This window comes from Staurois parvus, unplaced genomic scaffold (genome assembly GCF_062004578.1).
Source record: "Staurois parvus isolate SC_StPar_1 unplaced genomic scaffold, SC_StPar_1.0 ptg000548l, whole genome shotgun sequence".
In the NCBI taxonomy this organism is placed as follows: Eukaryota; Metazoa; Chordata; class Amphibia; order Anura; family Ranidae; genus Staurois; species Staurois parvus.
Genome location: NW_028318344.1, coordinates 7496321 through 7522870, shown reverse-complemented (window position 1 = coordinate 7522870; position 26550 = coordinate 7496321). Strand labels below are relative to the sequence as shown.

The following is a 26550-nucleotide window of genomic DNA, read 5'->3' as shown; positions in this document are numbered from 1 at the left end:
CCAGGTGCAGCACAGCGTGACACCGTTGCGCCCTGCACATGTGATATGCCGGTCGGGTAATGGGACTTGGCACGGGGGTGGCGGCTGAGGACACGGCGGAAAAAGAGGTGGTAGAGGCGGACATGCTTGCTGGACCAAGGACGTGCAAACGTGGAGGCAAAAGCGTCGTGACCTGTCCAAGTTGCTGGTGCGGCTGTGCCGGCACCACGTTCACCCAGTGGGCCGTAAATGACATGTACTGTCCCTGACCGTAGTTACAGCTCCACACGTCGGCGCTGCCGTGCACTTTGGCAGAGACCGACATGCTCAAAGACTGGCCCACCATCTCTTCTACATGTGAATGCAGGGCTGGCACTGCCTTTTGGGCAAAGAAATGACGGCTTGGCACTCTCCACCGCGGCGCGGCACAAGCCATCATTTCTCGGAAAGGTGCTGAGTCCACCAGTTGGAAAGGGAGGGACTGCAGCACCAGCAACTTGGACAGGAGGACGTTCAGCTTTTGCACCGTCGGGTGCGTGCTCGCAAACTGTTGTCTCTTGGATACGGATTCCAAGAAAGACTGTTGACGGAATCCGAGAAGAGGAGTAGCAGGAGAAGGAGCATCTGAACGAGCGGAAGATGCCAATGAGCGACAACTCCCCTCAGCAGAGGTGTTGGAGCCTTGACTGGCTGATAGAGGGCGATTGACGACGTCGGGTGACGGAGCAAGTAACGGAGCGGGTGATGGAGCGGGGGCTGGGGCAGGCAGAACCGCCGTATGTTTATCACGGTTTTCCCAGGCCACCGAATGGTGACGCTGCATATGCTGACGCAACGCTGTAGTCCCAACATGGGCCCCCTGGCCACGCTTGCATTTCTGGCCACATAGTCGACATACGGCTACGTTTACTTCCTCGGGCGGCTTGAGGAAAAATTGCCACACCACCGAGTAGGAAACTTTGCCCCCGCTACTCTTCACTGGCTGACTGCTACTTCCTCCGTGCGCACCGGCACCACTACTGGCCGTGGTGGTAGGCTGCAGTGGAGCTGGTGCTCTACTCCGTGGACGTTTGGCTCCACTGACACTGATGCGACCCTGCTGCTGTCTCCTGGGCAACCCACCGACTGTTTTGCTCGCTGCCAAGCTGCCACCCTCTTCTCCTGATGATGCGGAAGAAATTGCCTGATGACGACGAGGCTGCCAAGTGCGATCAACCTCCTCATCATCAAGTAGGGTCTCCGCCTCACTACTAGCCCCCTCGGCTGCGTCTGGGTCAGGAGACAGACCTGTCTCTAGACCGGCTACCGAGCCACTCTCCTCGCCAGTACTTGTTCGCTTGGCTGCTGAAAAGGCCGATGTCTCCCCCCGTTCCTGACCGCCCTCTGTTAGCTCTTCCTCACTGTACAGTGGGGCTGAGCCCACAGCATGCGATACTTCGCTTGGTGAGGGAACAGCAAAGGACAGGGGCAGGTAGAGGACACGTGATTTCAGTGGGCTTGGTCCCGGGCCATGCCAACTAACGGTTGTGTCTGACGTACCCACCGACCGTTGGCTGTAGGTGTCAGAGGTGACCTGGGAAGAGGAAGACGACCGAGCCAACCAATCAATGACGGCAGGGTTGTCGGTGGAGACACGACCGCTGGATGACACCGGGAGCACTGGCCTCTGGCTGCGAATACTGCTGCCTCGACCCCTTCCTCTGCTGCCACGTCTGCTCGCTCCTAAAACATTGCCTCCTCTGCCACTCCTCTGCATGTTGTCTGACATACTATTTAATTCAACGATTAGGTGTCCCTGAGTAACAATTCTCTGGCACTCAGTAACAATTCTGTCTGTCCCTGAGTATGAATTCTGTGGCCCTGAGTAACAATTGTGTGTCTGTGCAAGTAACAATTCTGTGTCTGTGCAAGTAACAATTTTGTGTCTGTGAGAGTAACAATTCTCTGGCACTCAGTAACAATTCTGTCTGTCCCTGAGTAACAATTCTCTGGCACTCAGTAACAATTCTGTCTGTCCCTGAGTAACAATTCTGTCTGTCCCTGAGTATGAATTCTGTGGCCCTGAGTAAGAATTCTCTGGCACTCAGTAACAATTCTGTCTGTCCCTGAGTATGAATTCTGTGGCCCTGAGTAACAATTGTGTGTCTGTGCAAGTAACAATTCTGTGTCTGTGCAAGTAACAATTTTGTGTCTGTGAGAGTAACAATTCTCTGGCACTCAGTAACAATTCTGTCTGTCCCTGAGTAACAATTCTCTGGCACTCAGTAACAATTCTGTCTGTCCCTGAGTATGAATTCTGTGGCCCTGAGTAACAATTCTGTCTCTGTGCGAGTAACAATTCTGTGTCTGTGCAAGTAACAATTTTGTGTCTGTGAGAGTAACAATTCTCTGGCACTCAGTAACAATTCTGTCTGTCCCTGAGTAACAATTCTCTGGCACTCAGTAACAATTCTGTCTGTCCCTGAGTAACAATTCTCTGGCACTCAGTAACAATTCTGTCTGTCCCTGAGTAACAATTCTCTGGCACTCAGTAACAATTGTGTGTCTGTGCAAGTAACAATTCTGTGTCTGTGCAAGTAACAATTTTGTGTCTGTGAGAGTAACAATTCTCTGGCACTCAGTAACAATTCTGTCTGTCCCTGAGTAACAATTCTCTGGCACTCAGTAACAATTCTGTCTGTCCCTGAGTATGAATTCTGTGGCCCTGAGTAACAATTCTGTCTCTGTGCGAGTAACAATTCTGTGTCTGTGCAAGTAACAATTTTGTGTCTGTGAGAGTAACAATTCTCTGGCACTCAGTAACAATTCTGTCTGTCCCTGAGTAACAATTCTCTGGCACTCAGTAACAATTCTGTCTGTCCCTGAGTAACAATTCTCTGGCACTCAGTAACAATTCTGTCTGTCCCTGAGTATGAATTCTGTGGCCCTCAGTAACAATTGTGTGTCTGTGCAAGTAACAATTCTGTGTCTGTGCAAGTAACAATTTTGTGTCTGTGAGAGTAACAATTCTCTGGCACTCAGTAACAATTCTGTCTGTCCCTGAGTAACAATTCTCTGGCACTCAGTAACAATTCTGTCTGTCCCTGAGTATGAATTCTGTGGCCCTGAGTAACAATTCTGTCTCTGTGCGAGTAACAATTCTGTGTCTGTGCAAGTAACAATTTTGTGTCTGTGAGAGTAACAATTCTCTGGCACTCAGTAACAATTCTGTCTGTCCCTGAGTAACAATTCTCTGGCACTCAGTAACAATTCTGTCTGTCCCTGAGTAACAATTCTCTGGCACTCAGTAACAATTCTGTCTGTCCCTGAGTAACAATTCTCTGGCACTCAGTAACAATTGTGTGTCTGTGCAAGTAACAATTCTGTGTCTGTGCAAGTAACAATTTTGTGTCTGTGAGAGTAACAATTCTCTGGCACTCAGTAACAATTCTGTCTGTCCCTGAGTAACAATTCTCTGGCACTCAGTAACAATTCTGTCTGTCCCTGAGTATGAATTCTGTGGCCCTGAGTAACAATTCTGTCTCTGTGCGAGTAACAATTCTGTGTCTGTGCAAGTAACAATTTTGTGTCTGTGAGAGTAACAATTCTCTGGCACTCAGTAACAATTCTGTCTGTCCCTGAGTAACAATTCTCTGGCACTCAGTAACAATTCTGTCTGTCCCTGAGTAACAATTCTCTGGCACTCAGTAACAATTCTGTCTGTCCCTGAGTAACAATTCTCTGGCACTCAGTAACAATTGTGTGTCTGTGCAAGTAACAATTCTGTGTCTGTGCAAGTAACAATTTTGTGTCTGTGAGAGTAACAATTCTCTGGCACTCAGTAACAATTCTGTCTGTCCCTGAGTAACAATTCTCTGGCACTCAGTAACAATTCTGTCTGTCCCTGAGTATGAATTCTGTGGCCCTGAGTAACAATTCTGTCTCTGTGCGAGTAACAATTCTGTGTCTGTGCAAGTAACAATTTTGTGTCTGTGAGAGTAACAATTCTCTGGCACTCAGTAACAATTCTGTCTGTCCCTGAGTAACAATTCTCTGGCACTCAGTAACAATTCTGTCTGTCCCTGAGTAACAATTCTCTGGCACTCAGTAACAATTCTGTCTGTCCCTGAGTAACAATTCTCTGGCACTCAGTAACAATTGTGTGTCTGTGCAAGTAACAATTCTGTGTCTGTGCAAGTAACAATTTTGTGTCTGTGAGAGTAACAATTCTCTGGCACTCAGTAACAATTCTGTCTGTCCCTGAGTAACAATTCTCTGGCACTCAGTAACAATTCTGTCTGTCCCTGAGTATGAATTCTGTGGCCCTGAGTAACAATTCTGTCTCTGTGCGAGTAACAATTCTGTGTCTGTGCAAGTAACAATTTTGTGTCTGTGAGAGTAACAATTCTCTGGCACTCAGTAACAATTCTGTCTGTCCCTGAGTAACAATTCTATGGCACTCAGTAACAATTCTGTCTTCCCTGAGTAACAATTCTCTGGCACTCAGTAACAATTCTGTCTGTCCCTGAGTATGAATTCTGTGGCCCTGAGTAACAATTCTGTCTCTGTGCGAGTAACAATTCTGTGTCTGTGCAAGTAACAATTTTGTGTCTGTGAGAGTAACAATTCTCTGGCACTCAGTAACAATTCTGTCTGTCCCTGAGTAACAATTCTCTGGCACTCAGTAACAATTCTGTCTGTCCCTGAGTAACAATTCTCTGGCACTCAGTAACAATTGTGTGTCTGTGCAAGTAACAATTCTGTGTCTGTGCAAGTAACAATTTTGTGTCTGTGAGAGTAACAATTCTCTGGCACTCAGTAACAATTCTGTCTGTCCCTGAGTAACAATTCTCTGGCACTCAGTAACAATTCTGTCTGTCCCTGAGTATGAATTCTGTGGCCCTGAGTAACAATTCTGTCTCTGTGCGAGTAACAATTCTGTGTCTGTGCAAGTAACAATTTTGTGTCTGTGAGAGTAACAATTCTCTGGCACTCAGTAACAATTCTGTCTGTCCCTGAGTAACAATTCTCTGGCACTCAGTAACAATTCTGTCTGTCCCTGAGTAACAATTCTCTGGCACTCAGTAACAATTCTGTCTGTCCCTGAGTAACAATTCTCTGGCACTCAGTAACAATTGTGTGTCTGTGCAAGTAACAATTCTGTGTCTGTGCAAGTAACAATTTTGTGTCTGTGAGAGTAACAATTCTCTGGCACTCAGTAACAATTCTGTCTGTCCCTGAGTAACAATTCTCTGGCACTCAGTAACAATTCTGTCTGTCCCTGAGTATGAATTCTGTGGCCCTGAGTAACAATTGTGTGTCTGTGCAAGTAACAATTCTGTGTCTGTGCAAGTAACAATTTTGTGTCTGTGAGAGTAACAATTCTCTGGCACTCAGTAACAATTCTGTCTGTCCCTGAGTAACAATTCTCTGGCACTCAGTAACAATTCTGTCTGTCCCTGAGTAACAATTCTGTCTGTCCCTGAGTATGAATTCTGTGGACCTGAGTAAGAATTCTCTGGCACTCAGTAACAATTCTGTCTGTCCCTGAGTATGAATTCTGTGGCCCTGAGTAACAATTGTGTGTCTGTGCAAGTAACAATTCTGTGTCTGTGCAAGTAACAATTTTGTGTCTGTGAGAGTAACAATTCTCTGGCACTCAGTAACAATTCTGTCTGTCCCTGAGTAACAATTCTCTGGCACTCAGTAACAATTCTGTCTGTCCCTGAGTAACAATTCTCTGGCACTCAGTAACAATTCTGTCTGTCCCTGAGTAACAATTCTGTCTGTCCCTGAGAATGAATTCTGTGGCCCTGAGTAAGAATTCTCTGGCACTCAGTAACAATTCTGTCTGTCCCTGAGTAACAATTCTCTGGCACTCAGTAACAATTCTGTCTGTCCCTGAGTAAAAATTCTGTGGCCCTAATAACGTTTCTGTGGCCCTAAGTAACAATTCTCTGGCACTGAGTAACAATTCTGTCTGTCCCTGAGTATGAATTCTGTGGCCCTAACTAGCGTTTCTTTGTCCCTAAAGAACGATTCTGTGGCCCTCATTAACAAGTCTGTGTCCCTGAGTAATGGTTCTCTGTCCCTAAGTAACTTCTCTCTGTCCCCAAGTATTGTTTCTGTGGCCCTAACTCTGTCCCTGTCCCTAGTACAGAGCGGTCTGCCTCTGTTCAATGACTGCAGGCAAATGAAGATTTCCAAAATGGCCGCTATATATACCTCGACCATTACACAGTGCTGGCTGGCTGGCTGCTGATTGGCTGATGCGATCACATGTCGTTGAGGAATGCATTATGGGGCAGCGCGCCTTGTCTGCGCGCCTTCCCCGACATCCCCGCTCCGTCGCCGCACATGTCAGCCGCCATTTTCGGAAAAATTTCGATTCGCGCGTCCGAATTAGGCTGTTTTTCGGATTCGGCACGAATCGAAATTTTTCCGAAATTCGACTCGAATTCCACTTCGGATACTTCGATTCGCTCATCTCTAGTTACTATATTGATTAGTGGATCAGAGTATAGGCCATTCACATATCTTATGATTTCTCTCTGTCAATTGTGTTTTTGTGGCCTTATTGAATTTGTACAAGCGCCATATTCTTTTTAATAGATACTAAAGAGCAAGGTCAGTTTAAGTCAGCCCATGCATGGAGTCAATTTGTAGTATAATAGCCAAAGTCAGAGCAGGTACCCTCTCACAATAGCCATACTGAAAGTATTTTAAATAGTGATGAGTGCCTATAGACTTTTGCAACAAATACTAAATGGTCCACATTTCAATTACGCTGAAAATATATGCCAGAAGAACTGATTTATTGCAACAATGTAAATTTTAAAGTCAGATTTAAAGAGAATCTGCCATGAGAATATCACAAAATTCGAAATCCTTGGCTACATTTGAGGACACATTTTCCAATGACAACTTTCTAGGAGATGGCTTCCCTTACTTTGGGGAGATTTCAATGATGAAGGAGGCTCTGCCTTTGAAAGTCATAGGTTTGGAGGAGAACAGAGCACTGTAGTAGTGTTATATTTGATTATCCCTGGTTACTGTAATAGAAGAGTCGACCTCCAGCAGACTGACCCTGTGGGAATACTGGCTTTTCTGATAAGCCTGTAGTAAAGATTTGCTTGTGAGTACAATAATATTTTTTACAATAAACAATATACAGTATGTGATATTTTTTAAGGCAGAGCATTTGTGTTTGTTTGCATTATAGCCTTCGTAACCACTTGACCTCAAACAGCTTCTACCCCCTTCATGAGCAGGGCATGTTTTGCTATTCAGCACTGTGATACTTTAACTGACAGACAATTCCTCAGTCATGCAACACTCTACTTAAATGCAAGTTACAAAATTTCACAAATAGAGCTTTCCTTTGGTGATATTTAACCGCTTCAATAATGGACACTTTCACCCCCTTCCTGCACAGGCCAATTTTAGCTTTTAGTGCTGTCACACTTCGAATGACAATTGTGCAATCATACAACACTGTGCCCACTGAAATTTTTAGCATTTTGTTCACACAAATAGAGCTTTTTTTTGGTGGTATTTAATCACCACTGGTTTTTTTTTGCTAAATAAACAAAAAGAGACCAAACATTTAGAAAGAAAACATGTGTCTTTGTTTCTCTTTTGCAAACAAATAATCGTTCTTCATAAATTTTGACCAAAATGTATACTGCTACATTTCTTTGGTGAAAATAACCCAAATCAGTGTACATTATTTAATCTGTAAGAAAGTTATAGAATTCACGAACTATGGTGTATACAGAATACCTGAAAATCGATTAATCCGGATGTACTGATGGCCTATCTCATTTCTTGAGGCCCAAAAACGCCAGGACAATATAAATATTCCCCAAATGACCTCTTTTTGGAAAATAGACAGTCCAAGGTATTTATTAGGAGGCATGGCAAGTTGTTTGAAGTTGTAACTTTTGGTCACAATTGTTTTGGAAAATTAAGAATTTTTTTTTCACAATTTAAAATTTTTTTTATATACTGTCACCAGTGCAGTACAGCATCATCATATAACTGATGTGGTGGTGATCAGATACACTAATTAGTGACAGTATGTAAAAAAAAAAATAATAATCTTTTCAACTTTTTGTAAAATATTGCTATTTTTTTATTAAAATATTCCTTTTTTTTAAATTTTTTTACATTCAGTGACAAGAGCAATAAGTGTTACCATAGTAACACTGTATTACTCTGGGGGCACGATCAGCATTTTTTTTTGTACACACTATGATTGCTTATAACTGAATTTTACAGTTAAAAGCAACACTTTTTTCTGAATGAAAACTATTGTTTACTATTGTGATTAGCTATGATTGGCCACAGCTAATCACATGGTACAGATGGGCTGTGATTGGCCCTGTCTGTACCATGTGATCACTGTGACCAATCACTGGGAGAATGTCATATGACATCCTCCCAGGATGATAATAGGGCTCCCACCACTAGGCTTTTATTTTTTTGCTATGTAAACAAATGAGATCGAACATTATTAAAAAACAAAAGTCTGTGTGTAAGTTATAGAGTGAGAGTGTACAAACAATGGGATATATCAGTATACCTGAAAATTGATAAATTCTGATTCTCATTTCTTAAGGCCCTAAAATGCCAGGACAACACAAATATCCCCCAAATTACCCCTTTTTTTAGAAAGTAGATACTCCAAGGTATTTAGTAAGAGGCATGGCAAGTTTTTTGAAGTTGTGATTTTTGTCACTTTTTTTGAAAATTAAGGAATCAAGTTAAAAACAAATTTAAACTTTTTTTTTTTACATACTGTCACCATTACAGTTTCATCATATGACCGGTGTGGCAGTGATCAGGGATACTGATACAGCAGATTATCAGGGATACAGTATATTAAAAAAAAATTTTATTAATTTTTTAAAACTTTTTTTTTTTACATTTGTTTTTAATATACTGTCATCAGAGTAGTTCACTGTCACTATAGTGACAGTGTACTACTCTGGGGGGTGATCAAGGATTTTGTTACACTATTATTGCTTATAACAGTGATGATAACTGTTATAAGCAATAGTTTTAACTTTCATGAATGGCTTTCATTTATGACAACTTACTGTTGTAATGCTGTGATTGGCTACAACTAATCACGTGGTACAGTGCCAGGTACCATGTGATAACCGTGGGCCAATCACATGTTCACAACATTAAGCAAGCTGTCATGAGTGGAAGCCATTCATAAAATTTAGCTTACATTGTAATCATGTGATTGCTATGATTGGTAATAGTGATCAAATGATACCCTCACACCAGACGGGCACCGATCACCGTGATTCATGTCGCTGCAGGCCCCAGGGGGCGTGCCAGTGGACATATGCTCAGTGGCATACAGGTATGTCGCTGAGCACATAGCTGCCACCTGCTCACAGTAAACTTACTGTAGGTAGGTGGCAAGTGGTTATTAAGCTGGCCATACACCAGACAAGTTTTGTGCCAAAGTTTTTGCTTTAAGAAGATTTTTAATCATTAGTAGGGTCAAATAGACGTGTTTTTGACTGCAATGACAAGGAATTTCGAGGAGTAGATTGAAATGTTTTCTTGAATGAACACATGCATGTGGTTGTCCTTCAATAAAGTGAATTCTTTCTAAAATTGAATAATAAAAGCAAACAAAATTTGGAGGTAGTTTTCAATTACATTCATCAAGTTATCGAATGCACTGAGAATTTTCTTATAAATAAGCATAAAAAATTTCAAAATTCTGGTTAGGTCACATCTTGAGGATGAGATCCAGTTTTAGTCACCAATCTTCAAGAAGGATATGCCTGAACTGGAGAGTGTCCAGAGAGAAGGGCAATAAAGCTAACAAAGGGTCTGGAGAACCTCAGTTACGAGGAATGACTACAACCATTAAACTTATTTTCCCTGCAGAAGAGACCATTAAGAGGCGATATCATCAAAATATACACATTTTTGAACAGTGTTTCTAACATTAGGAGGTATTATTTAACCGAAGGCCTCTAAAAAAGACATGTGGCCACACAATAAAGTTGGTTCAGTCTCAAACTACGCAAGGGGTTCTTTACTGTTAGTATGGTATTGAGAGATATTATTCACAGAGTCTATCTTATGAACTACAGAGGTGCTGAGAGAAGGAGTTGCATAGGCAGAGGCAGTACAGGAATCACCGCTTGCAGGCAGCAAGGTACCATGCGATATGTAGTCCTTAGAAACTGGAACTAAAAACCAAAGAAGCTGCAAGTCATTCAGGGAATTCAGGAAGTTATTGAAATAGATGGGCAGCAGACAGGATGAACAACAACATGAAAGGTACATCTGTATTGCATTGTCAAAAATAACTATTGTTTGTATTGTTATTGCAATACTGACGTTATAAAATGAATGTGCATGCTGTGACTAAAGATCTCCTTTAAGCATTTGTAGGTATTGACAATGGCTCTATTTGATCTTTATATTGAACAAGACCTAGTCATCTTTGCTTACATGTATTTTTCAAATATGTTAGTAATATTGCCATTGAAACGTTTTCCCTGCCCTACTGACTGAAGTTTGTGTACAAGAAAGGCTCCTCAATAAATTGTAAGTTCTGCATATATAATATCTACAGTGCTTAATGATCCTAGAGTGGAACAGGCCCTCCAGCAGAAATGAAAACAAAGGAGATGCTCAAAATTAAGATAGATGACTGGAAGACAAACTTCATAATTAAAGTAAGTAATGTTTATGGTCTGATTCTTTGTCTAATATTCAAACTTGTTAGAAAATCTATGCTGGATAAAACAGTTAATATTTTCACCGTGCCAATAGAGCGTGGACTCCCTAGACATTTGGCTTCTGCACACAGACATGAAAGGCCTAGTGACCCAAACGACCAAATAACACAGGGGTAAACAGTGGCAAAGGTGCAAAGACCTTACTAATTGGTGCTTACAATCTTAATTTAATTGTACCTTGACGTGAGTTTTAAATTTTTTGCTTGCAGTCCGTGCAGATCTGTGACTGATTTTCACAGCTCCATCAATGAACATGAACACTAAGGCCCAATTTCAGATATGGCACACCCTAAAACATTATTTTAGTAGCTCATTCTGTTTGCATTCTGTACGCAGTACTTTGAGTCCAGGTCAGTGTTATAATGCATCCACAAAGAATGTGTCTATGATGGCCCAAGCTCACAGGAAGTGGATTGAATTATGCATAACAAGTACGTCTCCATAGTTCTGCTTTTGTACTAATGTAATGTAACTCCCTTCACTTCTAGGACATGTATGTGTGTGTGTTTATCATCTGGTGCAAGAATATACAACAGTGAATATTTATTGCACTGATTAATACACAGCAATATACAAAGTGGCAGCCCTAGATGTCACTGCTATCTCTAACCGCAGACCATTTGGGAGGGGTGGTGAGGGTAGTGCAGGAAGGCCTAGACAGTTGGTGGTAATAGTGGATTCTATAATCAGAAAGACTGATAGAATAATTTGTTGCCAAGATCGCCTCAACTGAATGGTTTGCTGTCTCCCTGGTGCTAGGGTTCAGCATGTGATGGACCGGGTTGATAAATTACTGGGATGCACTGGGCATGACCCAGCTGTCTTGGTCATTGCTGGAACCAATGACAGAATACATGAAAGATGGTGGCTCCTTAAGAATCAATTTAAAGAATTAGGCTGCAAGTTAAAGGGAAGGACCTCCAAGGTGATATTCTCTGAAATATTACCTGTGCCATGCTCATCTCAGAAAAGATAGGGGGAGATTAAAGAACTAAATGCATGGCTAAAGACCTGGTTAAAGAGGGAAGAATTTCGGTTTCTAGAGCACTGGGCTCAATTGGAGTGCAACCTACATGCTAGAGACGGTTTGCACCTAAATGGAAGCTGGTCTGCTGCGCTGAGGGAGAGGTTTATGGGACAGCTGGAGAAGTATTTAAATTAGGATTGAGGGGGGAGGGAGAATTCAATTATATTGGGGCAGACAGATCAGACAGGGGTCAGTCCTTATTGTTGAGTGGAATATGGAAAGATGGGGGGAGGGCTATGGTAGGTGATAGGAAGTGCCTATGTTACAAACAACCAGTGGAATTGGTCCCATTTGTACGAAAATAAAAAAAATATGCAAAATATGTGTGCAAAAGGTGTCAATGAATTAAAGTGTTTGTTCACCAATGCCAGATGTCTGTCAAGCACAATAGGTGAGTTGGAAGCTTTGGTGCATGAAGAGAACTATTGTTTAATTGGCATTGCTGAATCTTGGCTTTATTCTTCACATGACTGGGCCATTAATATTCCTGGCTATGTTTTCTTTCAGGGAGACAGGATAAAAAGAAAAGGTGGTGGTGTCTGTCTCTATGTGAGAAGTGATCTCAGAGTGAGCTTGACAGAATACCTAGTTGATGGAGAGTGTGATGAGGCTGAAGTATTATAGGTGGAACTGCACATGGGGGTGCGTACTACAAAGGTAAACATTGGAGTTTGTTATAGGCCACCCAGTGTTAATGAGGAGGTGGAGACTCAGCTCCTTGCACAGATTGAAAGGGCTGCAAGGGCTGGGACAGTGATAATAATGGGGGATTTTAACTACCCTGAAATTGACTGGAGTAATGGTACTGCAGGAACAGTTAAAGGGCAAAAATGTATAAACCTACTACAGGACAATTTTATGGTACAGTTCATAGAGGCCCCAACTATGAATAATGCTTTGCTGGACTTGGGAATCTCAAACCATGCAGACCGTATTACTATTGTCCATATAAAAAAAATCTGGGCAGCAGTGACTTTAACATGATTTAATTTATTGTTAGCTGTAAATAACAAGCACATATGGGAAAAATAAAAACGCTAAACTAAGAGACAGTGATAATAATGGGGGATTTTAACTACCTGGAAATTGACTGGAGTAATGGTACTGCAAGAACAGTTAAAGGGCAAACATTTTTAAACCTACTACAGGACAATGTTATGCTACAGTTCATAGAGGCTCCTACTAGGAATAATTCTCTGCTGGACCTGGTAATCTCAAACCATGCAGAGCTTATTACAAATGTCCATATAAAAGAACATCTGGGTAGCAGTGACCATAACATGATTTCATTTGTTAGCTGTAAACAGCAAGCACATAGCACAAGCACATAGCACATAGCACAAGCTGTAAACAGCAAGCACATAGCACATAGCAAGCACAAGCACATCAGTGATTCATATAGTGAACTCGGTGTAGAGGTATTCACCCTGAGGTCATCACAGAGGAAAAGGGGGCACTTTTTACATCTGTAGGAAAATAGATTTAATCTCCAAATACAGAAAGGTTTCTTCACAGTAAGAGTTGTGAAAATGTGGAATAGATACAAACTATATAACTGGATACTGACATTATAGGTAACATTGATCCAGGGAATATCCGATTGCCTCTTCGGGGATCAGGAAGGAATTTTTTCACTTGCCCCCCAGAGGATTTACCCCCCTTTCCAGACCAGGCCATTTTTTGCGATACGGCGCTGTGTTACATTAACTGACAATTATGTGGTCATGCAACGCTGTACATAAATTACATTTATGTCATTTTTCCCACAAATAGAGCTTTCTTTTGGTGGCATTTGATCAGCTCCACATTTTTTATTTTTTGCACTATAAACAAAAAAATACCAACAATTTTGAGAAAAAAAACCCCCAATATTTTTGACTTTTTGCTATAAAACATATCCAATAAAGCATTTTACAAAAACAAATTTCTTCATAAATTTAGGCCAAAATGTATTCTGCTATATGTCTTTGCTAAAAAAATCTAATACTTGTATATTAGTTGGTTTATGTGAAAGTTATAGCATCTACAAATGGCGGTATATACTGGAAATTTTTATTTTTTTTATACTAATGGCTGTGATCAGTGACTTATAGCAGGACTACAGGACTGTAGAGGGCATTCTGACACTGGGTGGGAACTGACTAACTGCCACTGACATCCCCAGTGACACTAATACAGTGATCAGTGAAATAAAAAGCACTGACTCTGTACTAATGACACTGGGCAGGAGGGGTTAACATCTGGGGTGATCAAAGGGTCAACTGTGTGTGTTTAACATTGTGTGCTGTGTACTGTTTTACTTGGGAGACATTCTGCTTTGTATCTCTCTGCTATGCAGAGAGATACAAAGCAGCATGTCCATTCTGACAGGAGAGAGACCTGTATTGTGTACACACAGGTCTCTCCCCTGTCAGCTTTGCTGATGATCACCGAGTGCAGGCCAGGAATTGCCGGCCAGGACCCAGTGATTGACGTCCCCAGCTGCTAATAGTGGCGTGGGTAGGGCGGCGTGCGCCCCCTACCCAGACATGCAAATCACGTAATATAAGTGATTTTTGCACAGCCCTGCCACCCTGTAGCAGTACTTTTGCTAGTGGTCAATGGCTAAAATAAATTAATATGGCCAATGGAATGAACGTACGTCAAAACGTCTTGACAAGCCTGACATGTATTTGTAAATCGTGGCTATAGGTGCTTTTTTTTTTCTTTTTATATGTTTTTATTAAATGTTTCAAAAAAGGAGTAACAGGCATAACCAATACAGAAAAAATACCACCCTAAGTGGTAAAGTAAAAACGTGGAGTGATAACAAACTTTCTAGAATACAATATCACAATGATGATATAGAGATTATTCAATGTACAACGTTAGTCCAGTTTGGTTTATTATCAACCTCTCCAAGTCCCTATACAGCAGACCTCTAAGATGAGGGGAAGTAGGAGCAGCACAAGGAATTAGGAGTGCTGCAATGCAAGAAGCATGCTTTTAGAAGGAGAGAGCAGAAGAGCAGAGAGATGAGCTCCTCAGAGTGCTGCTTCTGCTTTCCTTGTCCAGTCACTGGGTGACATTTGGAGGAAATCTGCAAGTAAAAGTTAATGTGGGGAAGAGAAAAGTTCAGGTTTTTTCCCCTGCTAGGCAGAGATGTGCTGTATGGTAGAGCTGTGTAAATCACAGGACTGCATAGAGAGAAATACAAATCATTTGACAGGTAAAATAGTACCCATATATGTATTTCATCAATGTATTTAGCTGTTTGCCTGGAGTTCAGCTCTAAATGCCAAAATACATTGTCCCAGCTCTGACAATTGGATCTAGAAGCATGATCAATTTCTTAAGAGCTTGCCTTAAAGCCTCATGACTTTTGAAACGTTAGTTTAACAATAGTATATTTGGAAAAAAAAATCAAAATCAAACTCTAAATATAGCACTTAATCACCTGCTACACTTTGGTTATATTACCTGATGAAACCTTGAATTATTTGATAATGCAAACTTGCATCTATTGCACTTTTTGCTCTGTATTGCTAAGCCTTGCTTTTATTGCTCTATACAAGTCAATGTGAATGCATCTGAAATGTGTTCCAAACTGATCTTAAATGCAACCCATTTTACTTCCTTTACCATTTTTAAATTACCAGCCCAATCCTTACTGTATTATCCCTCTCTCCCTTCCCTCTAAAGGAAGGGGGGGGGGGGGTGTTAAAGTACTTAAAAAGGTATTTTTACCCAGTAATCACTAGAGCAAGCTATAATATTTGCCAGGTTGCCATTAATATTTTTTATACAGTTAGCCTGAGCATTTAGACAATTATTTACATTTCTAATGCACCCAGATTTAATTTTACTGAAAACAAAATATAGATATACTGCATATATATATATATACATATATGTTATAATACACACATACTGTATATACTTTATTTATAATAAAACATATTGCTGGCATTGTCCGAGGGTAAAATTAGTAGTTAAGTCCTTAATTCATATTAATTATATGAGTTTCAAGATAAATATAGATGAATGAATTTCCAATGGTCCACTTCACTTAATTATTGCTGTGTTGCTAGTGCTGCACCAGAATTTTATTTTATCTGCTAATCTCTTCTCAAATCCTACTCTTGTTTCAGACAAATATAACAAAATTGAAATTTGTGGGGAAAACATGGGTTGAAATTGCTAGTATCATTTTAGATATTTAACAAAATGAAAGATGTCTTTTTTAATATAGCATGTATTCTTCTTCCGTTAGTGGCCATGCTCCTTCACTCAAATGTATTGTTGAGGTCAGCCATGGTTTTCACCCAAGTTGAATTTTAAATACAATTACTCTCATCATTTCTATTACGTGGGGGATAAGTAGTTTATAGCAGAAAAAAAGTAATGTCTGTGCTTTAATTTCATCTCACAGAAAGCTGGAGAGTGCAAAATCAGACTCACTAATGCATAGAAACCAATCAGCTTCCAGGTTTTATTGCCAAAGCTTAATTGAACAAGCTGAGATTAGAAGATGATTGGTTAGTGAGCCTGATTTTGCACTCTCCAGCTTTAGTAAATAAATACCAAAGTGTCAAAGGACACACAAGGAAAAAATGTAAACAACAAAAGTGTGTAAAAGAAAAAAAATAAATAAAAAGTAGCTAGATCAGAGATCCATCTAGGTGAGTGTCAGGTAGGTCAAAATCAGGATCAGTTTATTTTATGTGGGATAAAAAAAAAAAAGAAAATTTGCAATTAGCATCAGTGTCAGTAGGGTGGATTTACTAAAGACAAATAGACTTTGTAAGTGCAGAAGCACTAATTTTCCCCTGAGCTTAGTGAATGTGGTGAAGCTCTGCTTATTTCCAACATCAATACAAGTGCAAGCAAAAATGCTGTTTTTTATTTTCCTTGCAGTTGATTGAGTATTCTATATAGAGTAAAGGTTTACCACTAGATATATGCGATTCATTTTGTTACAAATCAAAATTCAGACTAAATTTGGGTGATTCAGAGATTCAGATACATCCGCATCTTTGAATCACAATAGTAAAAAATGTCAACTAGTATGAAATAAGCTATAACAAAAACAACAAATTCATTCATATTACTGGTAATTTGTTTCATTTGGATGACATGATGTGATAGTTCTGGCCTTTTGTTAATGTTTGAAACATCCAAAATAATGTAATAACATAATGCAAGATCCAAATGGATTCAGATCCATTTGTTTTTACCCTAGTGAGTATAGTGTGAATTCTAATAAGATTATTTTTGTACTCAGATAGAGGCTTCCTCTCTTGGAGTATAGAACATGGCAGGAGAATTGTGGAAGTGAGGGACAGAAATAATTTACTTGGCAAGTCGAATGTACAGAAAGGAGGAGAGGTTTGTTTACATAGGAAGAATTTTGGAGATAATAAGAACATTACATTAGTTACTACATTTTCAAGCGTATCAACATATTGTAAACATCATTAGGAAGAATCTACCCATATTATATACAGACAAGGAATTGTATGCTGTTTTAGAACATGGTTGGAGATTCTCAAGTCATAGGTACACATTAGGTACACTTCTCTCTCCAAGTCCGTTTAGTTCAAAAAGTAAATTTTCTCCCGGCTGTCATGCACAGGCTTTTATGCCAGTGTCATTAAAACATGCAGATATTGTAGGCTGAATCTGTGTACAAAGAGTTTTGAATCTTTAGTTACATGTGAACGTTTTGAGGTTAGACATTGAATCAGTTGTGGTTCAACTTATGTAGTGTTTCTTTACAGCATTAATATAAATGTGAAAACCTGCGTGCAATCCCAAAATACTGTAAAAACGAAATAAAATTGAACAGCTGCAATGATTGTGCTGCACTTCTCTTAGTATTAACCAATACTAAATATAAATAGCAAAAAAAAACCCAATGTGAAAAAATTTTAATAAATATAAACACAGTAATGAATAAAGAACTAATGAAAAATAAAGTCCATCTCCATATTGTGATTCTTTCAATATATAATGATGGTCTGTGTCATTCAAATCTTCATTTTTACATATGCAATGTGCCTTCCCCCTGAGGAAGCCACGTGTCCCTGTGGTGCAACGTGTAGGGGAGGGGCTTGGTGGCGTCACAATGTTCGCGGTCAGCACACCTGTCCCGGAGAGAGTTCATGGAGAGGAGTCCGGTGAGATCCGTTAGAGCCTGAGGGTGTCAGCTACGTTTTTACAGATTGTTTTATTCATATGTGCAATATTTGGTGCAATGGAGTAAGTGGAGTGAGTGGCCATTGAATATTATAATAAATTGTTTGTTTTTTAAATGATAAAGCACTATTGGTTTGCCTATATTTTTCCTATATGTTCGTTGAGCGGAGGAGAAGGAAGGAGCTGAATCAGTAGTGAAGGAGAGTCTTAATAGAGGTCTTACCCCCAATATATGTCTATTCAATGGGCGCAAGCCATTTTCTGAACAAACTTAATTGTGCGGTCAAAAATTTCAGGTGAGAGCAAAACTGGTGTCGGTGAAGGCACATTAAATATGTCAAAAGGCAGATTTGAATGGCACAAACCATCATTATATATTGAAAGAATCACGATATGGAGATGGACTTTAATAAACAAAGAACTAATGAATAATACTGTGTTTATATTTATGTATTTACTTTTTCACATTGGGATTTTTTTTTTGCTATTTATATTTAGTATTGGTTAACATTAAGAGAAGCGCGGCATGATCATTGTATGTTTTCTGTATCTGTACAGCATGTTGCCTGCAGTACTTGGGCTATATTATACGCTGTTTGAAAACCTGCATTGGAGAACACTTCTGCGAATCAATACATTTACAATCAAAACAAATGTCTACTGTCTAATGACGTTTTAGAGATGTGCATGGAGTCTGCAGAACTGTGGTCACTTCCTTCATCTTGCATCATTTTTCTAAGGTAGCGGGTGATATAACCAGGTACAATTGTATTGCGGTCCCATCGAATTGGATATAAGGAGTATTGCGAGAGGCTCAGAGTATCTATTCCTTAATTGGTTAGTCCTTAAGGCATAACACAATATCCCTTGGAGGCTTATCTGGGGGTGGTTTAGGGTGTCATGCTCTGTGAACACCATCACAGGCAAAAGAGATGACCAAGGAGTCAGGGATCAGGTAATGAAAAAGATTCTGGACAGTTGGAAGCAGGTCCATGGCAGTCTCCGGGACCCCGGGCACCCTCAAGTTGTTATGCTTGTTTCTATTGTCCAAGTCTTCCAGATACACTTGGAGATGTATGACAGTGCCAGAGATTACCTTATGGTCTTTTTGGAGGTCAGTGTATGCCAGTTGTAACACATTATGTTTGGTTTCTAACATGTCACCCAAAGCTGCCAATTCTTGTGTCAGGGTGTTAGTAGATTTGTGCAGCTCCATCTGAAACTTATGTGTTAATTTCTCATGCATGGCAGAAAGGCTGTCATCCAGCTCAGCTTCCATGGGTTGCACAGCACATTCACTGTCCTCTAAGGAGTGTGCTGGCAAAGCTGCGATGGTGTGAGTTCCAGCCTGAGCGTGTTATGGCCGGGCACCATCTTGGGACATCTTTCTCTGCTGCCGTACCCGGAGAAGATAGGTCATAAGGGATCGCCGAGCTGTTTTTTTTCTGGCAGTTCTTGGGCACCAGCATGAACTAGATGTTCCGCTAGGGGTGCAAGCAGGAAAAAAAAAGAATTCTGAGGCTAAATGGCCCTAGGGAAAAGAGAGAAGTCTCTGCGACCTTTGGAGCACTGATTACAGACTTTGGTCGAGCATCATGCAATGCATGCACCTCATGCACATCTCTATTTTTACCACATTTATTAAGCTCTGGGGAAAATGAGTGCAATTGCTTGCACTTGAAAAGTGCACAGTCTATTTGCCTTCAAAGCTAATAGTGAATAGGTAGGCACTGTTCTTAAAATAAACAAGAGTGAACCCAATATGATTGCTGAATATTGGTTATCTATGGGTGGACAACCCGTTGGTACGCTATTCATCAAACAATTCATCAAACAATAAATCAATAACCATATATTCCTATTTCCATGAAAAGTCCTTGTGCTTCCACCACGTGCTGAATAAACAGAAAGTGTAACAGTCCTCACCACACCTGTGAAAGGAATCAGGAACAGCACTGCAGCAAGGAGTGATTCCTTTGAGTGGTATGGCATAATCAGCAAGGAATACCTGTCCCAATCCCTACAAATATCTTTTGGTGAATATATTGGCAATTTAACATCAGTCTTCCTGGCTATACAACTATGAAGTGTGGGTGATGGAAACCATGCTTGGAGGAACCTCTAGAAAATATCCTGGCTTATAAAACACAATGCGATATATGACCACCTGCATGGGGTCATATAGGTCTGGTGAGTGAGCCATTCATTTGCCTTTGCACCGAGGTGTGGATACATGGATCTTCTTTTCACCATTATTGAGTTCTAAAAAGGACTGTTACACTTTATGTTCACTTGGGTTCACTCTTGTTTATTTTAGGCACAGCACCTACCTATTCACTATTAGTTCACATACAAGTGTTATTTTCACTTTTTAGGGGCAGCTGCAAACCCCCCTAGGGAGTTTAATAAGTAAAATCCAATTTACTTTTTATTATATCATTTTTTTTAGTATTTGGAGCCACAATAATTTATTTTGTTTACTTTAATAAATTCAACCTGGTGCGTTTTCAGAAGGATTAAAAAAAGCAAAATGCACACTATTGTTTCTGGGCCCTACTACATGTACAAACAAAAAATAATATATGCATATATGATTCCACAGCGATTATCAGGAGCAGGAGAATTTGTTTTGGGCTGTTCTTTGGTGGTAGGTTATAGTAGTTTCAAGAAATATACAGTTAAATGTAAAATATATACAGTATATATATACAGTATATATATATATATATATATATATATATATATATTCATGGTCAGGGTTTTTTTTATAAAAAAAAGAAAATTATATCATTTACCATTTACCACCAAATGAAAACCCAATTTGTCCTGAAAAAAAAAGTGGTACCAACCTGTAGTTGCAATGAAATGTACAGTTTTAACACATGTCAAAGTTACAAAATTGTGTTAGTATTTGTTTAACCCTCCATCATGAAGGGGTTAAGTAGTGGATGTGCATGAATTATTTTTGGAAAATAAGGGTATCATTTAGTATCATTTTAAGCTGCAACTTTTTCCATTGTGAGCTAAAGGTTCTCTGTATGGAATCTATATATAGAATACCATCATTATTCTCAGCTGTTAAATTTATATAAAATTGTAAATAACAAATAAAACCAAAAATAGTAAATGCAAATGAACATGCATTATCTCTTTAATATTTATGAGTCTGATTGATAGATACAAATGTGAAATATATACTGTACTTGTCTGTCTTGTTGAGCTGCTTCCGGCAGGGCACAGAATCTCTAATGCAGGTTCCAGTTGCAGGATCCACGCCTTCAACAATAACAAATGGTCGCTCTTCTAGCGTTGCCACAGTTAAATGCTGATCATCATCCACCGGCTGCAAAAACTTCCCATAACGAGACCACACTGGGTATTTCATTCTTAGGTCACCATGTTCCCAGATTCCAACCTAGGCCCATAAAAACACACATTTTAATTGATTCTTATATTTTAGTAATTTTTTTTATTCAGCACATCTACAGTAAATCTATTTCTATAGTTAATGGGTAAAAAATGAGATCTGCAAATGATGAGCCATTGTCTGCATTAGCAAAGTCACACTGCTCAGGCCTGGCAAAAGACTGTATGGGCACAAAAGCGTTGCACTGTGGGATATGATGTTGAGGCATGCTTCACTACCAGGAAGTAACAGTGTAGGGCTTTATTAGTAAAATTAAAGTAGGCATGTGCAGGCATCATATTCCTTCAGTAGGGGATGGTTAAAAAAACTATTTTGTGTTTATGCAAGAAAAGCTCACTTCCCTAGCCTTCTCAATATAACCAACTGTTTCACCTCCCTATCCCCCTACATTTACCCAGTATGGACCCTACAGGCCCATATTTGCTCAGACTGCTCTATTGATAAAAATTCTAGTGCTACTTATAGACTGGAATGTGATGTAGCTCCTACAGGGTGGATATGCCTCATTCAAATCTATGGGGTGTTAATGTGAAAGTGTGGGTACCCTGGCATTAGATTTTTTTTACCAGATGAGCTGTAGATAGTGCTTGAGGCCAGAGCCACTGGAGAAGGTAAGTACATATCTGTGGGGTGGGAGGGTGTGTGCCAAGGTTGATTGCATTGAGAGGACTAAGGAGAGGCGACTGGGGAGATTTTTGGACAAACATGAATTTGTTGGGTTTTTTTTGCCAATGTTAAAATCTAGAGTATCTATTTGTTAATAGGATTGCTTTTTCTAATAATACCACAGAAACTGAACATTTGACATGGACATCCACAGTTAGAGAATTCAGTAATTAATTGTCTGCAAGCCTCAATTAATCAAATGTGAAGATATAATAGTTCAATCCAACATGCAAAAAAGTCCTATTATTGTGCTATCATCCAAAATTCACAGCGTACTTGCGTTATGGACCCCTCCCTGCTCCTCTTAAGGTTTGCCCTACAAATTATAATAGGTCAAATGCACTCTTAAATGGACTGTGTATCTTCCAAATTGTGATCCTTGTGATACTCCTTTGAAGCAATATATCTTCACTAAATCTTGACTCCAAACCATGCATAAAAAACAAAATATATTCCAACACGGTTTTAAATTAACTACGCACTAAATGAACTAAACATATACACTCACATTAAGGAAAAAATGAATGTGCTCCAAAATAAAGTGATCCAATATTCACATTTCTCCACCATGCATACTAATCCATGGTGCTTCCCGTCACTGAATAGGTGTACCATGCACTCACCTTCTTCCTTGACCTCACTGCTGCCCTTTAGTGGCTATTTCCTTGATTCTGGCCCTTTAAGAGAACAGACTCCAGAATTCCCAATGGGATGGTGTGTACTCAAAGGAAGAAAGAACAATTCATAGAGCAACTCCATAAAATAAACAGCTTTATTCAAATGCTAAAAATAAACTCACAAAGATAATTTGAATATAGGCATAACACTCCATCAACCAAAATGGTTCCTCTCATCGCACATTCCGGTTTGCGCAACCTAGTGACATCACTTCCGGTATCGGCAGAGCCTAGTCTTATAGGTGAGTATATGGATGTTTAATTCATTTAGTGCGTAGTTCATTTAAAACGGTGTTGCACTATGGAATATATTTTGTTTTTTTATGCACGGTTTGGAGTCAAGATTTAGTGAAGATATATTGCCTGGAAGAAGTATCACATGGATCACAATTTGGAGGATACACAGTCCATTTAAGAGTGCATTTAAGAGTGCATTTGGCCTATTATAAATATATATATATATATATATATATATATATATATATATGGTCAAACCTTAAGGTGAGCAAGGAGTGGGTCCATAACACAAGTACGCTGTGGAATTTTGGATGATAGCACAATACTAGAACTTTTTTGCATGTTGGATTGGGCTATTATATCTTCACATTTGATTGAGGACTGCAATACTTATTGTTTGCTTGTAATTTTATATTTGAAATGAGGAGCTAGCACACCACATTTATTTATTTATTTATTTATTTTAAGTGAGAGTACACTTGGTGAGTGGGTGTAGCAATCTCTTCCTTCCTTCATTTATACTTATGGTGTAGCAGCGCACTAGCTTATACTATGTCATTTAATTGTTTGCAAGCTTCAGTATGCATTAAAATAAATCCACAGGCAAGATAATGTGTGCGTGCCTAAAAAGGAGAATATAATGTCTGGAACTCCTAATATCAGGCAAGCGCCTGACTGGTTTAATTTTTTGCTAAAGGCCTGAACCTTAATATGATATTTTTGAAAGAAAAAAATATTCTATACACAGTGCCAACAGACGTAAATGGCTTTTCATTGATCTATAGATTAATGTTGTGTTTTTTTATTTTTTTTGTGATGTCCACTATATTTGGACAGGAAACAACTCATAAAGAAATCACAACTGCATCCTTAAAAATGCAATGTTAATATTCAATATTCTACAGAGAATTCCTTGCAAAAATTCTATTCTTTTTTCTTAGAGTGTTCCGCCATGCCAAATGACCTTACAGTCATTTCAAGAGATGTTAATGCATATAAACACAATGCTCCCCCTCGGGCAGTACAATGTGATGCACCCAGATCAGTAATGTAGGAAAAGATGTTGCTAGATTTACAGTCTTGACCAGTACCAAATTCATTTTTAGGGGGCTTAAGTGCAACTTTACCACCAACAGCATCAGTACTGGCCATTTGATGCTGCTAGCTCTGTTCTAATTTATTATCAGCTTACTCTATAATTGTCAAATTGTCAAAGACAATGTTTTTAAAATGTTGCATTGTTTTAAACAGAGTGAGCAGCTGCACAAGAGCTTTTTGGGACTTAGTGGTACAATTTACTAGATGTGGATCAGATGGATGCTAGGGATCCCTCCCATTGTCACAAAGACCTGGACATGGCTCACTTATATCTAGTTGCCAATCAATAAGTGGACAATACCTATTTTTACTTGGTTGGAAGTTGACTGAGTAGCCCTAAAAGTGGTCCTGCAGAAGGGCCCATTGGCAACTCTGTCCATCACCATCACAGCTCCTAAAGAATATTTTATTATTTCTTTGTGTTGCTGTGTTTCTAACAAATGAATTTGGGGCCTGGAATATAGATGACTCCTATAGTGTATTATCCAACTTCACAACTGTGATGGATGAGTAGAACAGCAAAAATAATGGTGTTAATCATGAAAATGGTCGGTTTTGTACATGTATGGTTTTGTGTGATATCATATCAAAAGTCCATAATTATTTCTTGCAAAGGAGGGTGGGAAGTCAATTTTACACATTTTGTTTTCACTGGCAGATTGATCAGAGCTTTCAGAAGTCTTCTGTGTATCATGGGCTTCACAATCTGAGGATGCATTTCTCTGCATGTAGAATGTCTTTTTCTTCCTCAAAGTGTATCCGCAATAATTTTTTTCTTAAAATAAAAGCAGGAAAGGATTAGAAACTCCTATCAATTGTTATGGCTGTCTGTGTCCCTATTGGGGGGATTAACCTTCTCTATTTATCACTTTGTAGTCTCACTTCCTGTTACATCTGCGGGACAGGAAGTGAAGGGGAATCTCTCCATGCAGACACAGACAGGAAAAAAAAAAACGGACAGTGAATTTAACCACTCCCATGTATACACCCTAATTGTGACTATGCACACCCAAAATGATTTTTGTGTAGTTGGATTGCTTAGTTCAGAATCTCCTGCTGACAGAATGACACATTTAAGGTGAGGAGCTCTATGAAGATCAGATGGCACATGCAAAAAAAGTAGTTTTTTTTCTCTGTACCTTTAAATAGGAATTCCAAGAAACAGTAAATCAATTTCTCTCTCTCACACACTATATATATATATATATATATATATATATATATATATATATACACACACACACACATATACATTATTATTTAGGGGTATAGCTACTCAGGACTATGTACATTGTCCCACTGGCCATTGGTTAAGTAGGGCATCTCTGCAGTAGGTAGGCTGTACTGTTATTGCCAAAGTATTGCTTTCTCAAGCCAGGCACAAAAAATGCTTGGTGAGCGTTGTCACACTTGTTGCTTTCCAGGAGGCTGCGGGGAGTGTTCAGGGAAACCTTGTGTTCTGTTTGCTGTGATAGTGAGACTGTATTGCTGTTAAAACTGTCATCTTCTAAATAATTATCTTACAGGGCTTTACTTTGGTTAATAAAGTATATTTAAAACATTTGAAGTTTGTCAGTGTCCTCAGGTCTAAGTAGGGGTAGGTCATCACAGCTGCAGAGCAGAGGAGACCCAATGCAACCATCAACTCCTTTGGGTGTAGGTGCTACAATTACATGATGTATAATGGTGTTCCATTCTACTGTCCCTCAAACTTCCCTTTGTGGATATAGAGAAAATATTCTATCAGAACTCTCATTTAAGCTTCCTTCTTTGAGTATCTAATGAACAGCATATGTCCAGCCTCATAAAATACCCCTTCACTCAACACCCCCCTCCCCTCCCCAAATCTATGGATATGTGGGAGTGGGATTAGATAAAAATTAGAGGATAGAAATTATCCCATTCTCTTGGAGAACAAGACTACTTTCTCAGCCTAGATAATATTAAGATGGCTGACTTGAAGTAAGAAAGGCTTACATCAGAAAACTGTAGCAGAGGACATTATAATATTGTAATCTCTCTCTCTGTACTATTCAGTGGTGTAGCTACTCAGGACTATGTCCAAAGGCGTTTGTCTTAAAAAAAAGCAAAGCAGCAACATGGTATTCACTTAACTCCGGAAAATCTAACAGAAAAGTCTGCTTATCTTCAGCACAAACAGCATAAAGGAAACAAAGTTCATAGATGGGATTTACCCTAAGGTTAGCAAGTCCAACTCTAGCTGTTTGGCAGATTCCAGCACATGTGAAACACTCCAACAGGTCTCTCTCAAAACTACTACTCTCCACATCGGAGCCTCCTGTTTTATGTGCTGCTTCCTGGAAGCTGCTTAACCCCGCAGAGACTGGATCACAGTAGGAGAGGAGGTTCTTTTCCTACTGGAATGTCACTCTAAACCTTCAAAATTCTGGGTTCATGAATATGTCTCTGCTAATACTGAGAGAACTGCAAGTCAATCCTCTCCCCTACATGACTACCCCGAAATACCCCACCCTTGACGGGTGA

The 26550-nt window shown here is 39.7% G+C and overlaps 1 protein-coding gene across 1 annotated transcript in view; it reads right to left on the bottom strand.

The window, feature by feature from the left end:
- GRIN2D (glutamate ionotropic receptor NMDA type subunit 2D) overlaps nt 1–26550 on the bottom strand; it is a 526055-nt gene that overhangs the window by 360457 nt on the left and 139048 nt on the right. The window contains exon 4 of the mRNA XM_089690985.1: nt 21144–21355. Coding sequence (XP_089547111.1) covers nt 21144–21355 — 212 coding nt within the window. The remainder of the gene's footprint in view (nt 1–21143; nt 21356–26550) is intronic.